Genomic DNA, 21103 nt, shown 5'->3' with positions numbered 1-21103 from the left:
AGCTGGAGGGTACATGTTGGAAGTCTCTGCTCCAAACTCCAACAGCGTCTCTATTTCCTACGCAGACTTAGGGTCTATGGAGTGGAGCAGAGGATCATGCTGTTGTTCTACCGGGCTGCATTGGAAAGTATCATCAGATACGGCATTGCGGCCTGGTACGGCAACCTGACTGTGCAGTCAAGGTCACAGATTGCCGGTCTGGTGCGGACTGCCATGAAGATCATGGGGGTCAGGAATCATCCTTCCCTACAGATGCTTTATGAGCGGTCCGTCACCGGACTGGCACAGAAAATTGTTACTGACCCGACTCACATTCTGCATCATGAGTTCCAGCTACTGCCTTCCGGCAGGAGATTCAGGGCCCCCAGAACCAGGCTGAACCGCTACAAGAACTCATTCCTGCCGACATCCATCAAACTGCTTTACAACCGACATTAACACAGTACAATAAATATATGGTGCAATGTTGTGTGTGTGGAATATATGCAGCCGTGTTGTACATACTCATATATATATATATATATATATATATATTTAGGAGTGTGTGTGTGTATATGGGTGTGTGCAGTCCTCATGTATGTACTTCCCTACACATGTATACTTCTGTGAAGATTTCTTATTGCTGCACTTCTTATTTAACTTTAATTTTATCTCTTTCTATTCTGTTGTTTCTTCTTTACTGTAAGTGCAGCTGGATGGAGTCCAGGAAAAAGTTCCCCACGGGGAAAATAAAAGTATATCGTATCGTATCGTATCGTATCGTATCATATCGTATCGTATGAGGGGTCCCTCAAGGATCAGTCCTAGGACCTCTTTTGTGTTTATGTTACCTTTGGGTCAGATGCTTCAGAACACCAATGTGTGCTATCATGTTTATGCAGATGGCACACAACTGTATTTATCAATGTCCTCAAATGACAGTGCTTCAATTAATGTATTGTGTCACTGTCTAGAGCAAATTAACAACTGGATGAACCAAAATTTCCTTCAGCTAAAACAAACAAAACAGAGGTAATTGTTTTCACCAAGAAAGAAAAAGAGGATTACTGTTAGAAAAGACCTGCGTGAGTGTCACTGTCACTGTCTTTAGAAACAAATATCAAGTGTCAAGTACTGATAGACTCAGAACTAACTTGCAGTAATCGAATCAAATCTATCACTAAAACAACTTTTACTAGCTGACATACCCAGACTGAAGGACTGCATGCTCCAAGCAGACCAAGAGAAGGTTATCCATGCTTTTATCTAAAGTAGACTTGATTATTGTAACGGTCTTCTGACTCTCTTAAAAGAACATCAGACAGTTGCAGGTCATTCAAAACGTTGCTGATTGGGTTCTAACCTAAAGAAAGAGATCTGAAGTTGTTGGTTAGCCTTTTGCGTGAACTATCAAAGCCTGATCGGATGAGAGATGGAGCATCTTCTAAGACAACCGGAGCATTTCTGTTATGATTGTTTGAGAATGAAATGCCCTGGATGAATGAGAATATTTATAGGGATGGTTAAAAATATTAATAGTATTATGATAGCTGAAGTCTGTCCTCTGGAATGGTTTGTGTTCGACTTAAGAGGTTTCCCAATAAGTGGTGCTCTTTTTTCCACCTGTCCTAATTCTAGCTCCAAGTGCCAATTCAAGTTGTCTTTCAGTACCTTTTTGAAGTTCCCCATGGCAGCCTAAATGACCAAAGAGCTATGTGAGGGGGCTGTAATCACCCCTCTGAAGTGGGCTAATTCGACTCAGTTGTCATTTTGAGTTTGGAGAATCTGTCCTTGCACGAACTAACTATCCTTATGCAGCCTCTATAAAAAAGCAACTGCATTTCACAACAATGTCTGAAACACTGAATTGTTAAGTGATTGTTACTCATATTTGTAGATGTTCATTTACAAATTTTATGTAAAACGTCACATTCCTGAGCAGTAAGTGCATAGTACATATATACATTCATGCACCATGAATTCCATTTAAAGTGTAGGGTTTAATCTTCATTTTTCCAAAACTTACATTTTGAGAGAGTGTAAGTATTTGTTAACTTGAGTATGGCTAAAACAAGATTCAAAATATATATTTGCAGGCGTGTTTCCTTGCATGCTCGGCAGTGACGGCTCCACTGCCCCGTCAGCTCCTGTCATGCTCAACCGGTAATACAGTGACAATTTACGTTACTTGCGCTGAAGCCGGTCTCGCTACCCCATCAGATCTTTACATGCACAACTGGAAATAGAGATATAGTGCCCAGTCATAGCCATAGATATATGGTCATTAATTTTTTTTATAAATAAATAAAATAAAGAAAAAGAAAACCGCTCCGTTCAACGTCATTGCTACAGCAACCTGTCAGATGGGTCAATAATGTGGCTCAGTCTAAACAGGGCCAAATTGGATAAAAACAGTCTAGACAGTCAGCCCTAAAAATCGTATTTGAGGAGGAATCAGATTTGCCTGCAGTCTGAACAGAACTGAACTGAAAAGTCTCCGCCCAGGACCTGTGCCAATGCATGCCACAACCTGGGAGGAGTCGATCCACAACAAGCAAGGCGAGCAGGGGAGAGAGAGATAGTGAGAGAGACAGAATCAACTATGGCATGGCACCAAGGGTGGAGGGAAGAAGGGATGGTAGTCCAGAGGAAGACAGAGGGAGGGACCAGTTAGGCAGCTGTTGCTGGTTGAAGTTGATTAGTTTAATTTTCACAAGTGGCCCTTGAGACAGAAAAAAACTGGAAAACAATTGAACCAATTTCAACCTAAGACCACTTGTATGTACATCTTTTCTGTATTGTGAATATTTATGTAGTTAGTCATTTAGTTAGTATATGGGGATGTGTCTTTTGAACAGAAATGTTATTACACTTTGTACACCCTGCAGTCTCTCTATTGTGGCCATTTATTTTTCGTCAATTCAAGGTGATGAGATGCGTTTTTCTAACTCCACGGTCACCACCCTATTACATGCCAGCCATGTATTTGTTCCATTGCTTTTCAGATTGAGTCAGTAGCTCCCCTGGGCTGTAAGATTGCTAGGTTATCACTGGGAGGAGATTATTTGTGTCTGACATACTGCATGCCACAGTTATCCATGAGGGATGCTTGCTTGCCCATTTTCTTAGTGCCGTGGGAGAAAAGAGCGTGAATAGTCAGGACTGTGCCAAAAGGCAATGGGTGGAGGGAAGAGATTGATCACTGTATATGACTGGTCAGAAGATATTTATCATTTATTTATTTTTAAACACATAATTTTACACAATGCACTGAGGGGGAACTGTGATATCCATTGTGTCTGGTCTACTAGGCAAGCATTGTCGCTCTGTATAATGAGACAAATGCTGATTAGGGAAAGACGAGGGAAATTGACTTGTCCACTGAAATGACAATTGTGGTCTCTATCATAGGTGGAAAATCCAGGTTCAGAAATAAAAACCCTGCCACAGTTTGGCTTTAGCCCCTAATGCTAGCTAGCAGGTAAACAAGCACCATGGGAGATAGCTAGAGAGCTAGCTAACTAGCACCTGAGGCTAAAGCCAAAATGTGGCAGCATTTTTACTTTCTGGACCTGGATTTGCCACCTCTGATAGAGATCACTATTGTCATTTCAGTGGACAAGTCAATCTCCCTCGTCTTTCCCTAATCAGCATTTGTCTCATTACACAGAGCGACAATGCTTGCCTAGTAGACCAGACACAATGGATATCACAGATATTTGAATTGGCACTTGGAGCTAGAATTCTGAACCTGGACCTCTATCATTCAAAACTGAATATCCTCTGCATTGGCAGTATGTTTTGAATCATTATCCTGCTGAAATGTCCACCCTCGTTTCATTTTCATCATTCTCATAGATGACAGCAGCTTTTTGTCAAGAATCTCTTGGTGCATTTTCCATTCATCCTTCCTTCATTAATGTGAAGTTTCCCAGTCCCATTTGCTGAAAAGCAGCCCCACACTATCACATTCCCACCACCGAACTTCACTACTGGGAAGGTGTTTTTTGAGTTATATGCAGTGCTATTTCTCCTCCAAACGTGCTGTGCATTATGGCATCCAAACAGTTCAATTTTGCATTCATCAGACCAGACGATATTCTCCCAGTATTTAACTGGCTTGTCCAAATGTTCAGCAAACTTTAAACAAGCTTTGAAATTATTATTTTTTTTTCAAGAATGGGGTCTTGCGTGGTGAGCATGCATACAGGCGATAGCGGCGGAGTGCAATGCTCCCTTTTTTCCTTGTGACAACAGTACTTGCTAATTCCAGGTCTTTTTTAGGCTCTCCACAAGTGGTCCTTGGCTCTTGGACAACTCTTCTGATTATTCTTTGCACTCCACTGTTAGAAATCTTGTGGGAGCACCTTGTCGAGGCAAATTCATGGCGGTATGCTTGGCTTTGCACTTGAAATTATGGCTCCAACCATGCTTACAGGAACATTCAGAAGCTTAGAGATGCGCCTGTAACCAAGGCCATCATTATATTTGGCACCAATTAGTTTGCCGTGGTCTTGAGACAGCGCTTTGCTATTACCCATCATGAGATGTGTCTTGACTGACACCTTGGCAATTAGACCTTTTTGTAGGCTATCATTTAGAATTGAATTAAATGATATTTGTTTGCACTGACAAGGGACTGGATTGTTGTTTGATTATTGATCACTTTTAGGTGTTGTTTGGCTTTCCATACCTTTATGCACCTCCCTTTCTTCACGTTCTCAATACTTTTTTCCTATTTCATTTCACATTATTACACACAAATACATTTTTGATCTTAGTTCTGATTTCTTTCCATGCATGGATGAATTTGGTTGTTCCCAACATCTGGTGAAAATTTCATATCAATAGCACCTTTGGAAATGTATTTACTCATTTGTATTTACTTATTTCATATATATATATGAAGATACATGAATAAATGAATAAATAAATAAATATTGAAATAATTAATGACACATTTAAGTTTGTATTTAAATATGAATGTTTGCATTTCATTTTGGGATGCTTGGTGTGCCAAACTTGGTATCCAGATGGCATGTATTTTGGTTTGACCATGCTAAAAGTCAGTTTTGCTGTCTTTGAACATTCATTGCCCTCTCTTACAGAGGCAGTTTGGGAATTCATTGGCAGCCTTGGTTCATTTTTAGCATTTTTCAGATACCATGAACGTGTGGCTCTTAAGTTTCTTAGATGAGATTTATATGACCTTGGAGAGCATTTGCTGTGTTAATGAACATCATCAGTATTCATCTGTGGCGGGACTTAACTAGATTGATCTATAGTGGGTTCCCTTGGTTTTTCTGCTAAGATCAGTGCATTTCACAAGGGCCTTCCAAGGCTACTGGATGGCCTGATGGACTTTGAAGTTAGGCTTTATTTTACAGAGAACTCAGCTCTGCTAAATCTTCCCACATGTACATCACAAACCCCCTTATTCTCCTGAGTACCAATGTGCAGTCCACCAGGGAGCCCTGGGAGCTGCTGTTGGTTCGAGACTGACAACTGTGCTTTTTTTTCTTTTCAACCTTTATTTTTTGAAGAAAGGCGAGTTTGGAGAAAGCTCTCTTTTCCGATGACGGCCTGATTACAGACACATTATTTATTTTTTATTGTAATCTAGCATCTTTGACTTAAAAAAAATAACAGCTTCCATTTGTAACTTTTAAATGTAATTACTGCACTTCAGCAAATATATATTTTTTTGTCAAAAGCAGATAAGAGCAGGTGTCTATTGTTGTTCTTTTGTAATAAATTGTAGTGGGGTGTTTTAGTCAAACAGCAGATGGGGTGGGTGTCTCTTGGTGTTCTTTAATATTGAACACTATTACTGTTATATTACAATTTATGTCAAATACAATGTTAGTTTAAAATATAATAAAATTGACTTATGGAGAAATGCATTGAGCAAATAACCTGGAACATAAACCTGGACACATACAACAATGCAGAGCGAACACATTATTTCCGTAATATGAAACATGGGAAAAATGCAAGGCCCACATCATGCATGGTAAGATCACCTTTAATACTGCACAGGCTACTCTACACAATTTCAACTTAGAGCCTCTGTTAATATGCTTCCATGCCACCATTTAACACACACCCAGGCTAAGGGAGGACCAAGCTCATATTAAAACCTATGGATTAAGCAGGAAGAGTCACTTCAATTTATCTGTGAATCAAGGCAGGTGAGTGAATACCTTTTGGAAACTTAGGGTACCCCTTTATGTACCTCTGAACTATCACACTACAATTTATGTTTTGTATTCTCACGGTGTGTGCTGAAGTCCATTTGTGATACTAACTGAAATATTTTTTTTTCTCTCAGTCTCGAGTTACCTTGTGTGTGCTTCATGTCGATCAGTGTGTCTATTCTGTCTGTAATGCTCTGTCCACTATAATCAAATTGTGTAGGCTAATGGTTGTTTCCCGAAAGATGGTGTGCTGACAACATGCATTGTGATTCACTTACAAAACCAAATTAGAGCTCTAAAACATCCCCAACATGAGGAGGTGGTTCTCCCCAGATCAGATTTGCTTGCAAGCGTTCCTGGTGATAATGGGCTTAATGCAGGATAGAAGTACCTTTTTATAGCTTGCTGTTATGCTATCTGTCATGTATAATCATGAGGATATTACATTTTTCTCTTCAATACTTCACTTTGATCTTGATTAAAAGAGGAAGTCAACCCAAAATTTGTCTTTACAATAATATGTTGTATGTGCCGCAACTATAGTCTAAACACGGCACTCATCACATCACAGTTGCTCAGGTCTCAGGTAACGACCAATCACCGCTGAGCTTCAGAAAACAGGTGAACCATGATTGATCAATATCTGAGCCCTGACCGTGGGCTGTGATGTCAACAGCAAGTGACAAAATGGCCGCCCCTGAGGTGGAATAAAACGGGTGTGCCTTAAATTGCACTTTGAGGTCTTTTCATTATGAAAAAAAAAGATACATAGAATTTTGTCTTCATTTATTTTATAAAACACTTTGCCCATTAAAAAATGAAAAACATTTAACTCAAAATGTTACAAACAGCCGTTTGGATTTTAGGAACACAACTTTAAGCCATTAATACCTTGTTATTTTACACATGGACCATGCATAAAATAACAATGTGTTTGCCTCATATTGCGCTTAAAGTTGTGTTCCTACATCGGAAATCCTTAACGGTCATATTAGACATTTTGAGTTAAAAAAAAATGTTGTAATGGGCAAAAGCGTTTTACAAAATAAGTGCTATTTATCTTTTTTTTGTTTTCTGGGCTGATCCAAAAAACGATCCAATCCAATGGGTCAATCGCCTTCGCTGCTGCCGCAGCCCCTGGCCCTTTTCGCCTCCACCGCTGCCGCAGCCTCAAGTCTCTTCGTCTCCACCGCTGCAGCAGCCTCGCGTTTCTTCATTTCCGCTGCTGCTGCAGCCTCAAGTTTCTTTCATCGTCCAAAAAAACGATCAAATCCGTGATTCTAATCCGTGATTCTGTCACGTTTTGGTTTTGTATGGGTTAGGGTTTTGTTTATTTTGGTCTGTTTGTTGTGTCTTTCTGTGATTGGTGTTTGTCTTGTGTTTCTGAGTGTTTCCCCTGTCTCGTTATGTCTGATTACGTCCACCTTTGTGTCTGTTCCCTTTCCAGTGTGTTTGACCAATCGGTGCCCTTTTGCTATTGTGTTCCCCAGGTGTGTCTCATTAGTGTTAGTGTATTTAGTCTGTTGTGTTTGTCCAGTCGTTGTGGGATCATTGTCTACGTCAGGTGTCGATGTCCTGTGTCGTTGGCGAAGTGCTGTGTGGGAGTCTGTGTTTCCCGTCGTGTCAAGCTAAGCCACGTTACAGTTAAGTCATCTTTGTTTCAGTCTAGTTGTCTAGACTGCAAAGTTCTCCACATCCTGCAAAGTTCTCCACGTCCAGCCAAACTTCCTAAGTTCTGCCAAGTCAACCCTGGTCAAGCCAGTCCAGTCAGGGCTACCAGTCTCCTCTCACTCAGTCCCGTCACGGCAACCACTCTTCTCTCGCTCAGTCCAGTCATGGTGACCCGTTTGCCCCTGTATCCTCCAGTCACGTCTTCCCCAGTCCTCGTCCTTTCAACCATCCCCACTTGTTCCAATAAAGTTTCTCCTTTCGTTCACAATTCCTGTCTCCCTGATGTGTCTCCTCGCCTTTGGGTCCACCGTCTCCTACGCGTACCATTTCATGACAGAATGATCCCACCAACCAAGGACCCAGCTGGAGGCATATGGACCGTCCCGGCTCCTCGGCAGTTTCAAGTCCCCTTCCCGCATCCTCGGCAGCTCCAAGTCCCCGCCCCGCATTGTCAGCAGCTCCAAGTCCCTGTCCCGGATCCTCGGCAGCTCCAAGTCCCCGTCCCGGATCCTCGGCAACTCCAAGTCCCTGTCCCGGGTCCTCGGCAGCTCCAAGTCCCAGTCCCGTATCCTCTGCAGCTCCAAGTCCCCATCCCGGATCCTCGGCAGTTCCTGGCCACTTCGCCTGTGGCGCTGCAGCCCCTGGCTCCCTGGCCTCTGCCGCTGCTGCAGACCCAAGTTTCTTTGTCTCTGCCGCTGCTGCAGCTTCAAGTCTCTTTGTCTCTGCCGCTGCAGCAGCCTCAAGTCTCTCCGTCTCCGCTGCTGCAGCAGCCTCAAGTTTCTTCGTCTCGACCGCTGCCGCAGTCTCAAGTTTCTTCGTCTCGGCCGCATCCCTCGGCCTCTTCGTCTCTGCCGCTGCCGCAACCCCCGACCTCTTTGTCTCTGCCGCTGCAGTCTCAAAGCCAGGATTCAAACCCAGGCGGTGCGAGCACAGCGGCCGCCCTCGGATCCCCCTCAGGCGGCGCAAGCACTGTGGCCTTCCATGAATCCCCTTGCGGCGGCGCAAGCACTGCGGCCGCCCTCAGACCCAGCGCCAGTGGCCACCCCCTGAGCCGGCTCTGTTGGCGCTTTGTCAGGCCGTCTTCAGCCTGTTAATGACTTCCGACACTGGCTCTGTCTAAGGGGAGTGTTCATGCCTATGTACCCGTTCCCGCCCACTCCGTTTTGGCTAGTTTTTGTTTAGGGACATCTGGGAGCCGTCCCTTGGTGGGGAGGTACTGTCACGTTTCAGTTTTGTATGGGTTAGGGTTTTGTTTATTTTGGTCTGTTTGTTGTGTCTTTCTGTGATTGGTGTTTGTCCTGTGTTATGTCTGATTACGTCCACCTGTGTGCATGTTCCCTTCCCAGTGTTATTGACCAATCGGTGCCCTCTTCCTATTGTGTTCCCCAGGTGTGTCTCATTAAAGTTGTTGTATTTAGTCTGTTGTGTTTTTCCAGTCGTTGTGGGATCATTGTCTACGTCAGGTGTCGAAGTCCTGTGTGGGAGTCCGTGTTTCCCGTCGCGTCAAGCTAAGCCTCGTCACAGTTAAGTCGTCTTTGTTTCAGTCTTGTTGTCCACGTCGCGGTCTAGTCGTCCTCTTCATAGTCTAGTAGTCCTCGTCACAGTTAAGTTCTCCACGTCCTGCAAAGTTCTCCACGTCTAGCCAAGCTTCCCAAGTTCTGCCAAGTCAGCCCGGGTCAAGCCTGTCCAGTCATGGCTACCAGTCTCCTCTCGTTCAGTCCCGTCATGGCAATAGCCTGCTCTCACCCAGTCCCGTCACAGCGACCGGCCTCCTCTAGCCCAGTCCCGTCACGGCGACCCGTCTCCTCCAGTCACGTCTTCTCCAGTCCTCTCACCCCTCCCCACTTGTTCCAATAAAGTTTCTCCTTTTGTTCACAATTCCTGTGTCCTTGATGTGTCTCCTCGCCTTTGGGTCCACCCTCTCCTACGCGCCCCATTTAATGACAGATTCGTTTTGCACCGTGGCTTTTGTGATCTGTTGCACCACTAGTAAAGTATGCAAGGTATGGTCTCGCTGAGCCACTATAGTGCACCTGCTTCAAAATCATTTAATTCTATTATTTAGCCACTAGATGGCATTAAATAACACACACTGTCTCTTTAAAAACAAAAAAAAGTAATCCTCTACTAAATGTTTTTTTTTTCCCACTGATGGCCACCAGCTTTACATGGTGGCGGGCAGCAGTATTAATTTATTCATTATGATATTACTAACCACCCGCTGTCTCTGCATCTGTTCAGGCCTTCACTGAGTTTGACATGTCGACCCTGCGTTTTGGACAACACCTTATAAAGGCCTCTGCTGTGTTCCTGCAGACAGAATTGTCCTTTGCTCTCGTCAACAGGAAGCCTGTGGTGCCTGGACGTATCCTTGAACCATGAGGTGAGAGGTAGGCCTGCAACAAAAGATTAAATGTTAAAAAACCTCACAGGTTATGAAGGGTGAAATTCTGATTTCAAGCATTGATCAGCATGTAGCTACTGTATATAAGTTGGCACGTACACACACAAATTACCTCTGCACACTTCCAACTGGAAACTGTAAAGTAGGCATATTTAGAAATACATGTAGATAAACACTTTCAAACCAATTATGTATGAGACACACACACAGTAATGTTGGCTATTTTGTTAATATGTGATAAAATGTACTGTCACGCAAAAGTCATGAACGGCACACGCCGACACACAGTGTATATATACTCAACAAAAATATAAACGCAACACTTTGCCGGAAATGAATGAGTCATTTTAGACCCACTTATGGAATTCTGGCTTAATTATTTAAAAACTAGAATATTATAAAATTTTCAAAATTCAAATGGTAAGATGTCAAAAACATGAAATAAATGATGATAATTTTTATTACAACAGTATTTTGAGAATATGACCTTGCCGGTTCATTTTTTTACTGGGTCATTTTTGTCCTTGTTCGTCACTATAATAAGGCTGATGTCATCTACTTGTCGGAATTTAAGCTTGTACATGCGCAAAAGCAACTATTTCTGGACCGGACTGGGTTCCTCGCTAAATCTTCATTGTTGTAGTGCTGCAGTAATACTCAAGGCATTGCTCTTTCTCTCAGTTAAGTTCTCAATCACTCCCTCCCACTGTCTCTGTCTCTCTGTTCGTCTCCCTCTCTCTCTGTCTCTTCCTTTTAAATGTTTCTCTCTCTCACACACACCCCCCCACACGCACACCCCCCCGCACACGCGCACCCCTTCCCCGTATGCCCACACCCCCACACGCACCCACACCCCCCCCCCCACACACACACACACGCCCCCCCCCCCCCACACACACACACCTTGTCAGGTAAATTTGGTTATTTGACACTTCTGGTTTCATAATTAATTTTGGAGAGCTGTGGGTGAATGATCTGGACACATAGTGACCCCTTTCTGAGAGTAACCTTAATTGGTTAAGATTATTCTAGTTCTAGTGATAAAATAAATCATTTCAAATGCATGAAATGTACCTACATCCCTAAGGGTTGAAGAATGTTCCAATTTCAGGCCCACTGCTTTGCTGGTGATGCTAATGTAAGCCGTAAGCACATTTTAGCATAGAACATACAGTGAAATGTTGGTTCACAAACTAAATATGTTCCGAGACTCCGCATGCAAACTGAAACATAAGAGCAGAAAGAATGTTTCTCATTGAAACGAACGAATAGAGAGAAAGACAAAAGGACGGGAGAGAGACTTACAGAAAGTTCAGAAAATTACAGATGCAGGGAAGAAAGAGAACATTTGGAACAAATGGTGATCCCCCAAAAATTGTTATGTAACGGACAGTGTTATCTTTGTTTATACTCGCCACAAAGTTCCCATTTGGAGCGTATATTAAAATTGCTTATGGCTCAATGACAAATAAAGCTTCTAAAAAGGTATTTAAAATTTTTTATTTTCATTATTACATATTATTGAGTCCAGAACAATATTTTTGAACAAGTCTCATTTATTGAATAATGTTTGTTTTGAGTTATTTTTTAACAGTATTTTTTAACTAAAAAATGTCAGGTGGTGCACCCAAGTATTTATGAAAATATACATTATTTTAAGATTAATTCTGAGGCAACTATTTGTTACGGCAGTGTTTCCCAACCTTTATTGAGCCAAGACACATATTTCACGTAGGAAAAATCTCACGGCACATCACATCACTTAGTAAAATGATACTAATTATGTTATTTGTACCTTCTGTCATCTACAGTAGTGGAAGAACATGTGATTGTCTTGCCTCTTACTATATGTGGTTGGCAAAGTAATAGATGACAAGACAGATAATCTCTTAATGACAATTCAACATACACAATGTTATTTAACAGTCATACGTAATCCTGCTTTCTGATGCTAATGCTGTGATGCAAATCCAGAAATTCCTTACAGTCTAATAAAAAATAACATGTATAATACATTTTCTTCAGATATATGCGTTTCTGTTTTTCAAGAGGTGTTTGCACACATTTACTGTTCTAGCCCCATTAAATGTATGATTAGTATGTCCATCTTTGGTTGGTAGAGGCTGGGTAAGTGGCTGCAATTAGCACATGCAGAATTATGGCCCTCATTATTCTGTGATTTTCTGGCACACATTAGCAAATGCTCTGGCATGAATTGCAAGAACAATGACTTTTCTCAAAAGAGCATGTTCAAGTGTCACAGTGATAATAATGTGAATGTCATAAGAGCTGTCATTTGAATATTCTACATTGTCCCTTCTAGATTTCTTTTTATATTCCCGAAAACTGAAAATAATGACTGATACATGGCACATGGTCTTAAGACCAGGTGCAGGTGTGTCTTTAACTCATTTGCTCCCAAAATGTATAAAAATGTTCTATTTTAAATATTGTCATGTTTTTCTTCTTCTTTTTATGCTAAAGCATACAGAAGGCTTTGATGCAGCCTCTGACCTGAAGAGGTTGCTTAAAGCACTCGTAGTTATTACAAAAAACGGCCAGTAGGTGGAAGCAGAGTATAAGAGATCAACCAGGCCCATATTGCAACAAGCTTTTTTTGCCAGTGTTTTCAACAGATTTGTGAATAATGATGAAACTTAGCTATATTCTAATGCTAATTGCTGCTAAACGGAAACAGATACAAATATACTTTGTTTCCTGATGAAAGAAGACTCTAATCTTTCTTTTGGTAGGTTCCATGTTTTTATAGCATTAGAACACAATATTCTGTGGGCAAAAGCAGTCACAATCCTGTAAAATAACCAGGGGCGAAGGGGGTTGCTTCAGTGAAAATGGCTAGTGAATGAGTTAATACTATCCAAAATATTGCAAGTTTCATTCTAATGTTTTCAGACTGATTATCACGTCTACACGTACTCATACATTTTGGTGACAATCAGTCGCCTTTTTCGGATATAAAGTGACGTCATGGTTTGTGTCTACTAGGCAAGGAGGGAAGCCAACGATGTGAGTAGAATAAAAAATAATGTGAGTTTTGTTCTAATATTTTTAGGCTATGATTAGCACATGTGGGCCCATGTACTCAGAAATTTGGGGGACAATCCTTGCAAAATCAGTCAAAATCCAGTAAAACAGCTGGGAGCAAAGGGGGTTGCTTCAGTAAAAAGGCTGAGAGTGAAAGAGTTAAAGGGGAAGCAAAAAAAATAATAATCTTGAAAATAAAATGTTCTATGCAGCCCCACTAGTCTAAATACAGTATTCTGGGTAATATTCTGTTAGTGGATTATGAGTTAAGCAGCAAAATCCAGCAGTTTTTGCATCAGTATAAGAAGGCGGCCATTTTGCCACTTGCTGTCGTGTGAAAATGAGATCACATATGTTCAGTTCTTTAGAAACAAGCAATCACAGCTCAGCTTCAGAAAACAGGGGAGCTGTGATTGGTCGTTGCCTGAGCCCTCAACAAATATGTCATCTTCAGTTGACAGCAGGTGGCAAAATGGCCGCCCCCTGAGATGGATAAAAACGGCTGGATTTTGCTGCAGAACTCATATTCCACAAATGTAATATAAATCAGAATGTCATGTTTAGACTAGTGAGATCACATGTAACATATTATTATCAAAAAATGTTTAAGGCTGACTTTCCCTTGCAAAACCAACTCCATATGTTCCTGTGCATTAACCATGCTGTGTATTTAGCACCGTATGTGATGGATGGATTATTTCAACAGAGGCACTCATGAATGTTCAACTCATTTGCAGGACAAATATGAGAACTCAGTAATGTGTTGTGATAACATGTAGGAGCAGAGGAACAAGGGGTGACTGTTTCTGTTGTCTGACCAGAGTGAACTAAGCACTGCTTAGGGTCCCGTGAAAACTAGAGGGCAGAAATAGCGGGCCCAAAAATAAGTTTTTGGTTAGGGCACCAGGGAGGCTTGATTCTGACCATAACATAGCCTTGTCTAATCGACATGCATTTGTGATTTGTAGGGCTCAATCCTTTCTGCACACCAAGCTGTGCATGGATCACTGGTGCTTGCATGCTACAAACAAATAGTCATCAGCTTATCTGCACTAAAGGATTTGCTATTTCTTGACCTTTTTTGTCTCCTTCATCTGTGATGGGTTTACATCCCTGTCTTACCTCGGGGCATTGTTTGTTTGTTAGTCTGAATTGAGGCGGATATTTAACAAGTCCCTGCAGACATGTCACAGCCTGATTTCATTGTCACAACACCGGGTCTCGCAATGACGATCAGGTGTCTTTTAAGCGACCATATGCCATCATACAAAGCATTTAACTGCAAAAAGGGCAGTAGAACATTTCAGAAAATAAATATAGTAAAATAAGATTTTTTTTACTTCAAATAAGCAAAATTAAAATTTAGCTGTAAGATTTTTTTAAATAAGAAAATAATACTAGGCCCCTATCAACCAAAGCGGTCTTGAAAATAGTATTTTTAGTCTAAAAACAAGTAATATTGACTTTTTTCAAGCTGTACTATATCGAAATATTTTCTTAAAATACATGCATAATTCATTTACAGTTGGCCATCTTAGCCTGAGTGTCAAGCAGGGAGATAACAGGTCCCATTTTGAATTGTCTTTTATATGACCCAGCCAGGGATTGAACCCACAACCTCCCAGTCTGAGGGCAGACACTCTACCACTAGACCACTAAGCAGGTAGTGCATTCACTGGCAATAGGAAAAATGAGCTTAGTAATTGTAACTAAACAAACCATGAACTGATTTTTACAGGAAAAATGCTTACAATAAAGAATTTATGAAACCCCAGTTCAGGGCCTTTGATGTTGGTCAGTCATCTTAAAATGTGGAAAATTATTGTTTTAAGCCTCACAGTGCTTAAAACTGTCCGTTAATACTCAATGCCAAGACTGCTTTATCAAATACGATAATTAAAGGGATACTTGACTTATTGAGCCCGTTTTAGCAACAAAAAGTTAATACAGGTAGTTCTCAAGTTACGAACACAATGGGTTCTGAGAGGTTGTTTGTAAGTCGAATTTGTTTGTAAATAGAATCACATAAAATTTTGTTTCAAAATTAAATTTTATCTTTTTTTTTTAAATCAAATAAAATTAAGTAAAAAAACGTTTTTAAATTAAACAAATACAATGATATACCTTATATATACTTTCTATAAAGTACGTAAATTAAATTAAAAATATACATTAAATTACATCATCCATCCATCATTATCTGAACCACTTTTCCTCACAGTACATTAATTTTTTACACAGTACAATGCAATAAAAACTAAATAAATGTGCTTACTGTACATAAATGGTGCAGGAGGAGTTGAGTTCATGTGAGGCTGCTGCAGTGGAAAGCATTGTTTGGTCAAACGTTCTCAGGAAAGTGTGTTTTCCAACTGTCCCTGAACTTAGTACACATGATTGTGATTGCCGCAATTCACGAGTCAAAATGGCGACCGCCGAGTCAGATTCAAGTGATTTCGAAGCTGAAGAGATACTCTACGTTGTGTTACGAAGCCAATAAAGAAGACGACTGAGGGCTGCTTTTCATGAATATCCTCCAGGAGAGCCTCTGAAATTTACTCACAGTGTGGCGCCAATATTGGGTGCATGAAGAGTGTGTGTGCCGTGTGCTGTCCAACGCCGATAGAGAGGTAGTTAAAATGTGCAAATGGTGTGGTGCTGCTCAGCGGGTTGTAGCAGAGAGGGGCACTACAGTACAGTACTGTACCGTAATGTATGATGTGGTGCGCACTTAAATATTAATTTGCAAGCAAATTACAGCTTTTATGGACATCAGTCAGCCTTTGTTCGTATCTGCGAATGTTCGTAAATCGGATGTTCGTAACTTGAGGACTACCTGTATATTTGTCCAGAATGAATTTGGTAACTTCATTATTTTTCATGTACATTTAATAACTTTTAAAAACTATTTTTTCCACTTGCTGTCGACTGAAGATGGCATAACCTGTGCTGAGTAAGTAGGCAATGACCAATCATGGCTCAGTTTGCCCAGAAAACAGGTGAGCCATGATTGGTTGTTACCTACTTCCTCAGCACAGGTGATGTCATCTTCAGTCGACAGCAGGTGGAAAAATTTGTTCTTGAAGTTATTAATTTCACAAGAAAAATAATGAAGTTATTAAATTCATTCTAGACAAAATATTAACTTTTTACTTCTGAAAATTGCTCAATGAGTCAAGTATGCCTTTAAGTAATAAGTATCTTAAAATAAGCAGAATGATCTTGTCTGTTAATTTTATTTTAAAGGTAGGGTCTTAAGTTTTCACTCAGAAATGTATACACATAAAAATACTGTGTGGTGGTGATTTTGTCATCAACATTGTTTCCCTTTTGTGGTGTACTCTAAGACAGTTGAAATGTGTCATTGTATTGCAGTATGGCATACTATTGTCAGCGACTAAATGTGAGGACATTGTAAAAATGAAGCAAAACGCACCCACCCTTATTGTGTGGACTATTGCAGGGTGGCCTCATTTTCTTCAGTGAAGATTGTGTTTTATAATTAAAATCTCCCATTGGCCTGCTCCAGCTGTGCTGCTGAACTCGTCAACGTTGTCTGTGCTGCTGCGAGATAGCACATTCAGCTAGATAGCTTAAATGGAATGTGCATCCATCACAAAGCACATTTTATTCCATTCACTCCACAGAAAAATAAGCAGTAGCCTGTTGTCTCTTTGTTTCCAACTTCCATTAATATGCCCTTTCACACAGCAAGAACTGTAACTGGAAACTGGGAACATTTGCAAGAACCTTCCTGTGGAGGGGATAACTTTAGATGCCCCAAGGAAGGAACGTTTTCTTTTGGTGTGGGGTCATTAACAACTTTTCTGATTGGATGGCCAACTGAACCAGCTGAATATGCAGCCTAGAACTGTTCTTGTGCGCAATACTCTTTTGATTTGACATTTTTAGATCATGCTATGAGATCGAGGACTCCTGGACAAAAAGCTACTGTAGATGTGGATGGACAGTGGAGTGCGGTCTGTTTCTTGTTTGTTTTTCCCCGAGGAGGAGTGCAGAGGAAACTGCTGTCAGAAATGAGAGCATTTATGCTAAAGTGGCTAGTTTGTGTTACCTGCTTTCATTGACACAAAGAAACATGATGAAAAAGGTCATAAAAAGAAAGCCAGGACACAAAAAGATGGTTTTAAACTCTTTCAAGTTAAATGTTGTTAGAAGAACAGCTTTGTCTTCCGCGTGTTCGTTGTCTTTCGGGTAGAGAGAATGTTGATTATCCGAATACAGGCTAGAGATCGGTGAACAGTTCCTTCGAAGGTTTTATTTTACAGAATATTCCGGGCACCTATGAGTGACAGACAATGGCTGCAGCTTCTCACAAGTGCAAAGATTTCAGAGGACTTACAACATTCTTATATTATCTTGAAGGGCGGTACCACAAACCCCCAACCCCCAGAGTATTTGGGGAACATATATTTGTCCTGGCTTCATCAGAAACCAAACAGGTGAGACGTTACAGAGACCAACATCAGTGGGATCCATGGACCCCAGTGATGTGGGAAAAAATCAAGAAGGTAATCAGCAAAATCGCTGTCGGTTGTTTCACGTCCATGGTGCCAATCCAGAAGCTGGTGCTCCAAAACGGAAGTGGGTAAAAATGTGTTAGACTGAATCCAATAAGCATCAAGTGACGGGAAATAGAGCAATTAAGAGTGAAATAAATTATGCCAATCAGTGGCCTGCAAACAAATCATCAAATGTTCAATTCCCATATGTTGTTTTCAATTTCCTGAAATGCCTCTCTATAGATCTCGTCCCCTGATCTGCCATAGTACAGAGTGCAATGCATACAATCAGTTACCATATCATAAGATCTGAGGTTACGAACCCAAGGTGACCAGAGAGCTGAGAAGTGCTCAGATTTCAGCCAACCACTGGAATCAATAATACTCTTGCCCAGTAGATGTTGGCAGTGGCGCATGCCACAGGGCATTGTTCAACAAGCGGGAACTGGGAGGTGGCACTGGAGACAGAGCAGCAGTAGGTGTTATCATCCGGAAATTCCAGGATGAGTCCATCAGGGCTGCATTTGATGAGAGGGCATGTAGCGATGAGGAGATCTCTGCCCAAAAGATTGACTGGACAGTTAGGTGCAAACACAAAATAATGCAAAACACAAAAGATTGCCAAAGAGTCTGTGAACAGTCACTGAGCATGTGGATTCAGGGAATATCCTTGTTACTGCTGCGGTTGCTCTCTCTCCTCGATTGTAGCCACGTGCAGTTTGTTGGTCTCTGCCTCTCCACCCAGACGCTTGAGGTTGCTGTCTGCAATCGCGGGCCCAATGACCAGACCGTCCACAATTGAAGCACATGTTAGGCTACCCAGGGTTCCACAATGAACTAGTTCATAGTTCATAATTCAAGCCTTTTGCCCCCACACCCCTTCATTTTCAGTCTTAAGCATTACATTGCCCTTATCTTTTTATGATCTTTATTTATTTATTTATTTATTTATTTTTTCTAAAAAGAGCTCAGTATTGTTCATTCGGTAATGTCATCATCATTGCTCTTTTTTTTTTTTTTTTTGGTATGTGGGTGAGTATGTGTACGTGAATGTGTGTATGTTTATGTGTATGTGCGTGTGTGCGTGCTAGTGTGTGTGTATTCGTTAATTCACCAAAAACCTATTTAAAAAAATCCCATACCGTTCACCTAAACCGAACACCGCCGTCAGCAGACCCGAGGAAGGACCAAAGAAAACAAAAGAAAGTGAAATCCAGCACCGACCAGACACCACCCACCGGGCCACCAACCAGAGTTATTCACCAACCCCAGAAACATCTAAATTCCAACAAATCCAAAAAATCAGGGAGACCTCAAGAGACCAAAGGAGAGACTGAGGAAAGGAAGGATGGACAAACGAAGCAGAGTGAGATCCACAGACAGCAGCCTCCACCGATTCAATGACCTGAGGAAGAAGCAGATTGTGTCTGAGTTTCGATAGATGCTGGTGTGGTGGATCTGGCATGCATGAAAATCTCCACCAAAGAGGGGAGCCGTCGACCCCTGCCAGGTCAGAGCAAGCGTAACACCTCAGGGCCCCCCAAGCCGCGGTAGCGCCAAAGGACGACCCCCGGGCCCCGCCAGGGCCACCGGCCGGAGAGCAAACCCGGGAGAAGGAGCGCCCCCCACCCCAACACGGCCCGCGCCCCCAACCCAACGCAGCAGGACGGGGCACTACAGGCCCGCCAGGCACCCCACCGGCCCACAGCCCCCGCACCCCCCACGACACCAGGGAGAGCCCCGCAATGCAGCACCCCCCAAGAGACCCAGGGAACGGCCAAGACGCAGCCGCCACCCAGCAGCCGACAGAGGGGCAGACCCGCCCACGCCCAGCCAAGGGGGGACAGCACCTATAGAATTAACCCACTGGCATGCAGTGAATCCGAATATTAACCCTTAGTGCACATTGGAGGTGAATCTGCTCGATCCTGTTGACAGCAGCTGGGTTCCTGACTATAAAAACACAACCATTAGTTACAAATTGCCAAATACAGAAACATCAATGTAAGTTATCACTGTCAAGAAGGGGGAGCTTGAGGACCCAAATGCGGGAAGACAGGGCAAGGAGGCAGAGGTTCGATCAAAAAAGGGATTTTAATTTCTACAAAACAAAAGGCGAGATCTAAATTGCACGGAAAAACATAACATGGAGAAAACAACAAGGCAAAACGGGCAGCATGACATGGGGGGAAAATCCAAGGCAAAAACGGGCAGCATCACAGGGGGAAATACAACAATGACCCGACACAGACAGAGGGGAGACAGCAGACTAAATACACAGACTAACGACACAACAAGACACACCTGGGGCAAGACACAAGTGGCTGAGGGCACTGATTGGATCACACGAGGAAGGGCAGGATCACACTTAAACAAGACCAAGGGAGACACACAAGGAAAACAGAACCCAAAACATGACAGAACCCCTCCCTCAAGGGACGGCTCCCAGACGTCCCTAACACAAAAAAGTCCAAAAACAGGGCAGGCGGAGGGGGCCCGGAGGCGGGAACCTGGCACACCCATCAAGGCTAGTCCGGGGGACGTCCCGGACGCCAGATGAGGGGAGCCCGGCGGCGCCGGTCCGGAGGGCGCCCCGGACGCCACACTGGAGCAAAGGGCGACCACAACGTGCGCCGCCAGACAGGGAGAAGACGGCAGTGGGACGTGCACCTCCTGTCCACACTCAAGGACTTGAAGCCGCCATGGAAGAGGTGAAGAGACTTTGCACGAGAGCGACCGAGGCAAGGAGGCCAGGGGCTGCAGCGGCACAGGCGGGGATGTCCGGGGTCTTGAGGCTGCCGTGGCACGGGGTCTTGAAGCTGCCGTGGCACGGGGTCTTGAGGCTGCCGTGGAGGCGGCAGACCTGGCACGGGGTCTTGGGGCTGCCGTGGAGGCGGCAGACCTGGCACGGGGTCTTGGGGCTGCCGTGGAGGCGGCAGACCTGGCACGGGGTCTTGGGGCTGCCGTGGAGGCGGCAGACCTGGCACGGGGTCTTGGGGCTGCCGTGGAGGCGGCAGACCTGGCACGGGGTCTTGGGGCTGCCGTGGAGGCGGCAGACCTGGCACGAGGTCTTGGGGCTGCCGTGGAGGCGGCAGACCTGGCACGGGGTCTTGGGGCTGCCGTGGAGGCGGCAGACCTGGCACGGGGTCTTGGGGCTGCCGTGGAGGCGGCAGACCTGGCACGGGGTCTTGGGGCTGCCGCGGACACACAAGGAAAACAGAACCCAAAACATGACAATCACGATGCGGTGGCTCTCGCTAACAGGCAGAATTAAGTAACCAGGT

General features: G+C 43.1%; 1 protein-coding gene across 3 annotated transcripts in view; it reads left to right on the top strand.

Annotated features, from left to right (window-relative positions):
- fhit (fragile histidine triad diadenosine triphosphatase) overlaps positions 1–21103 on the top strand; it is a 187398-nt gene that overhangs the window by 25056 nt on the left and 141239 nt on the right. For 2 of the 3 annotated variants that reach the window (XM_086087400.1, XM_086087401.1), the window contains exon 4: positions 10089–10212. In XM_086087400.1, coding sequence (XP_085943526.1) covers positions 10107–10212 — 106 coding nt within the window. In that variant the 5' untranslated portion in view covers positions 10089–10106. Of the gene's footprint in view, positions 1–9283; positions 9371–10088; positions 10213–21103 lie in introns of all 3 variants that reach the window. The other variant, XM_086087402.1, reaches the window with a different exon arrangement.

Source organism: Leptonotus elevatus, chromosome 10 (genome assembly GCF_054856555.1).
Source record: "Leptonotus elevatus isolate MCC_2025b chromosome 10, RoL_Lele_1.0, whole genome shotgun sequence".
In the NCBI taxonomy this organism is placed as follows: Eukaryota; Metazoa; Chordata; class Actinopteri; order Syngnathiformes; family Syngnathidae; genus Leptonotus; species Leptonotus elevatus.
Note: the sequence above shows the minus strand (reverse complement) of the source record. Positions and strands in the feature narration are given on the sequence as shown.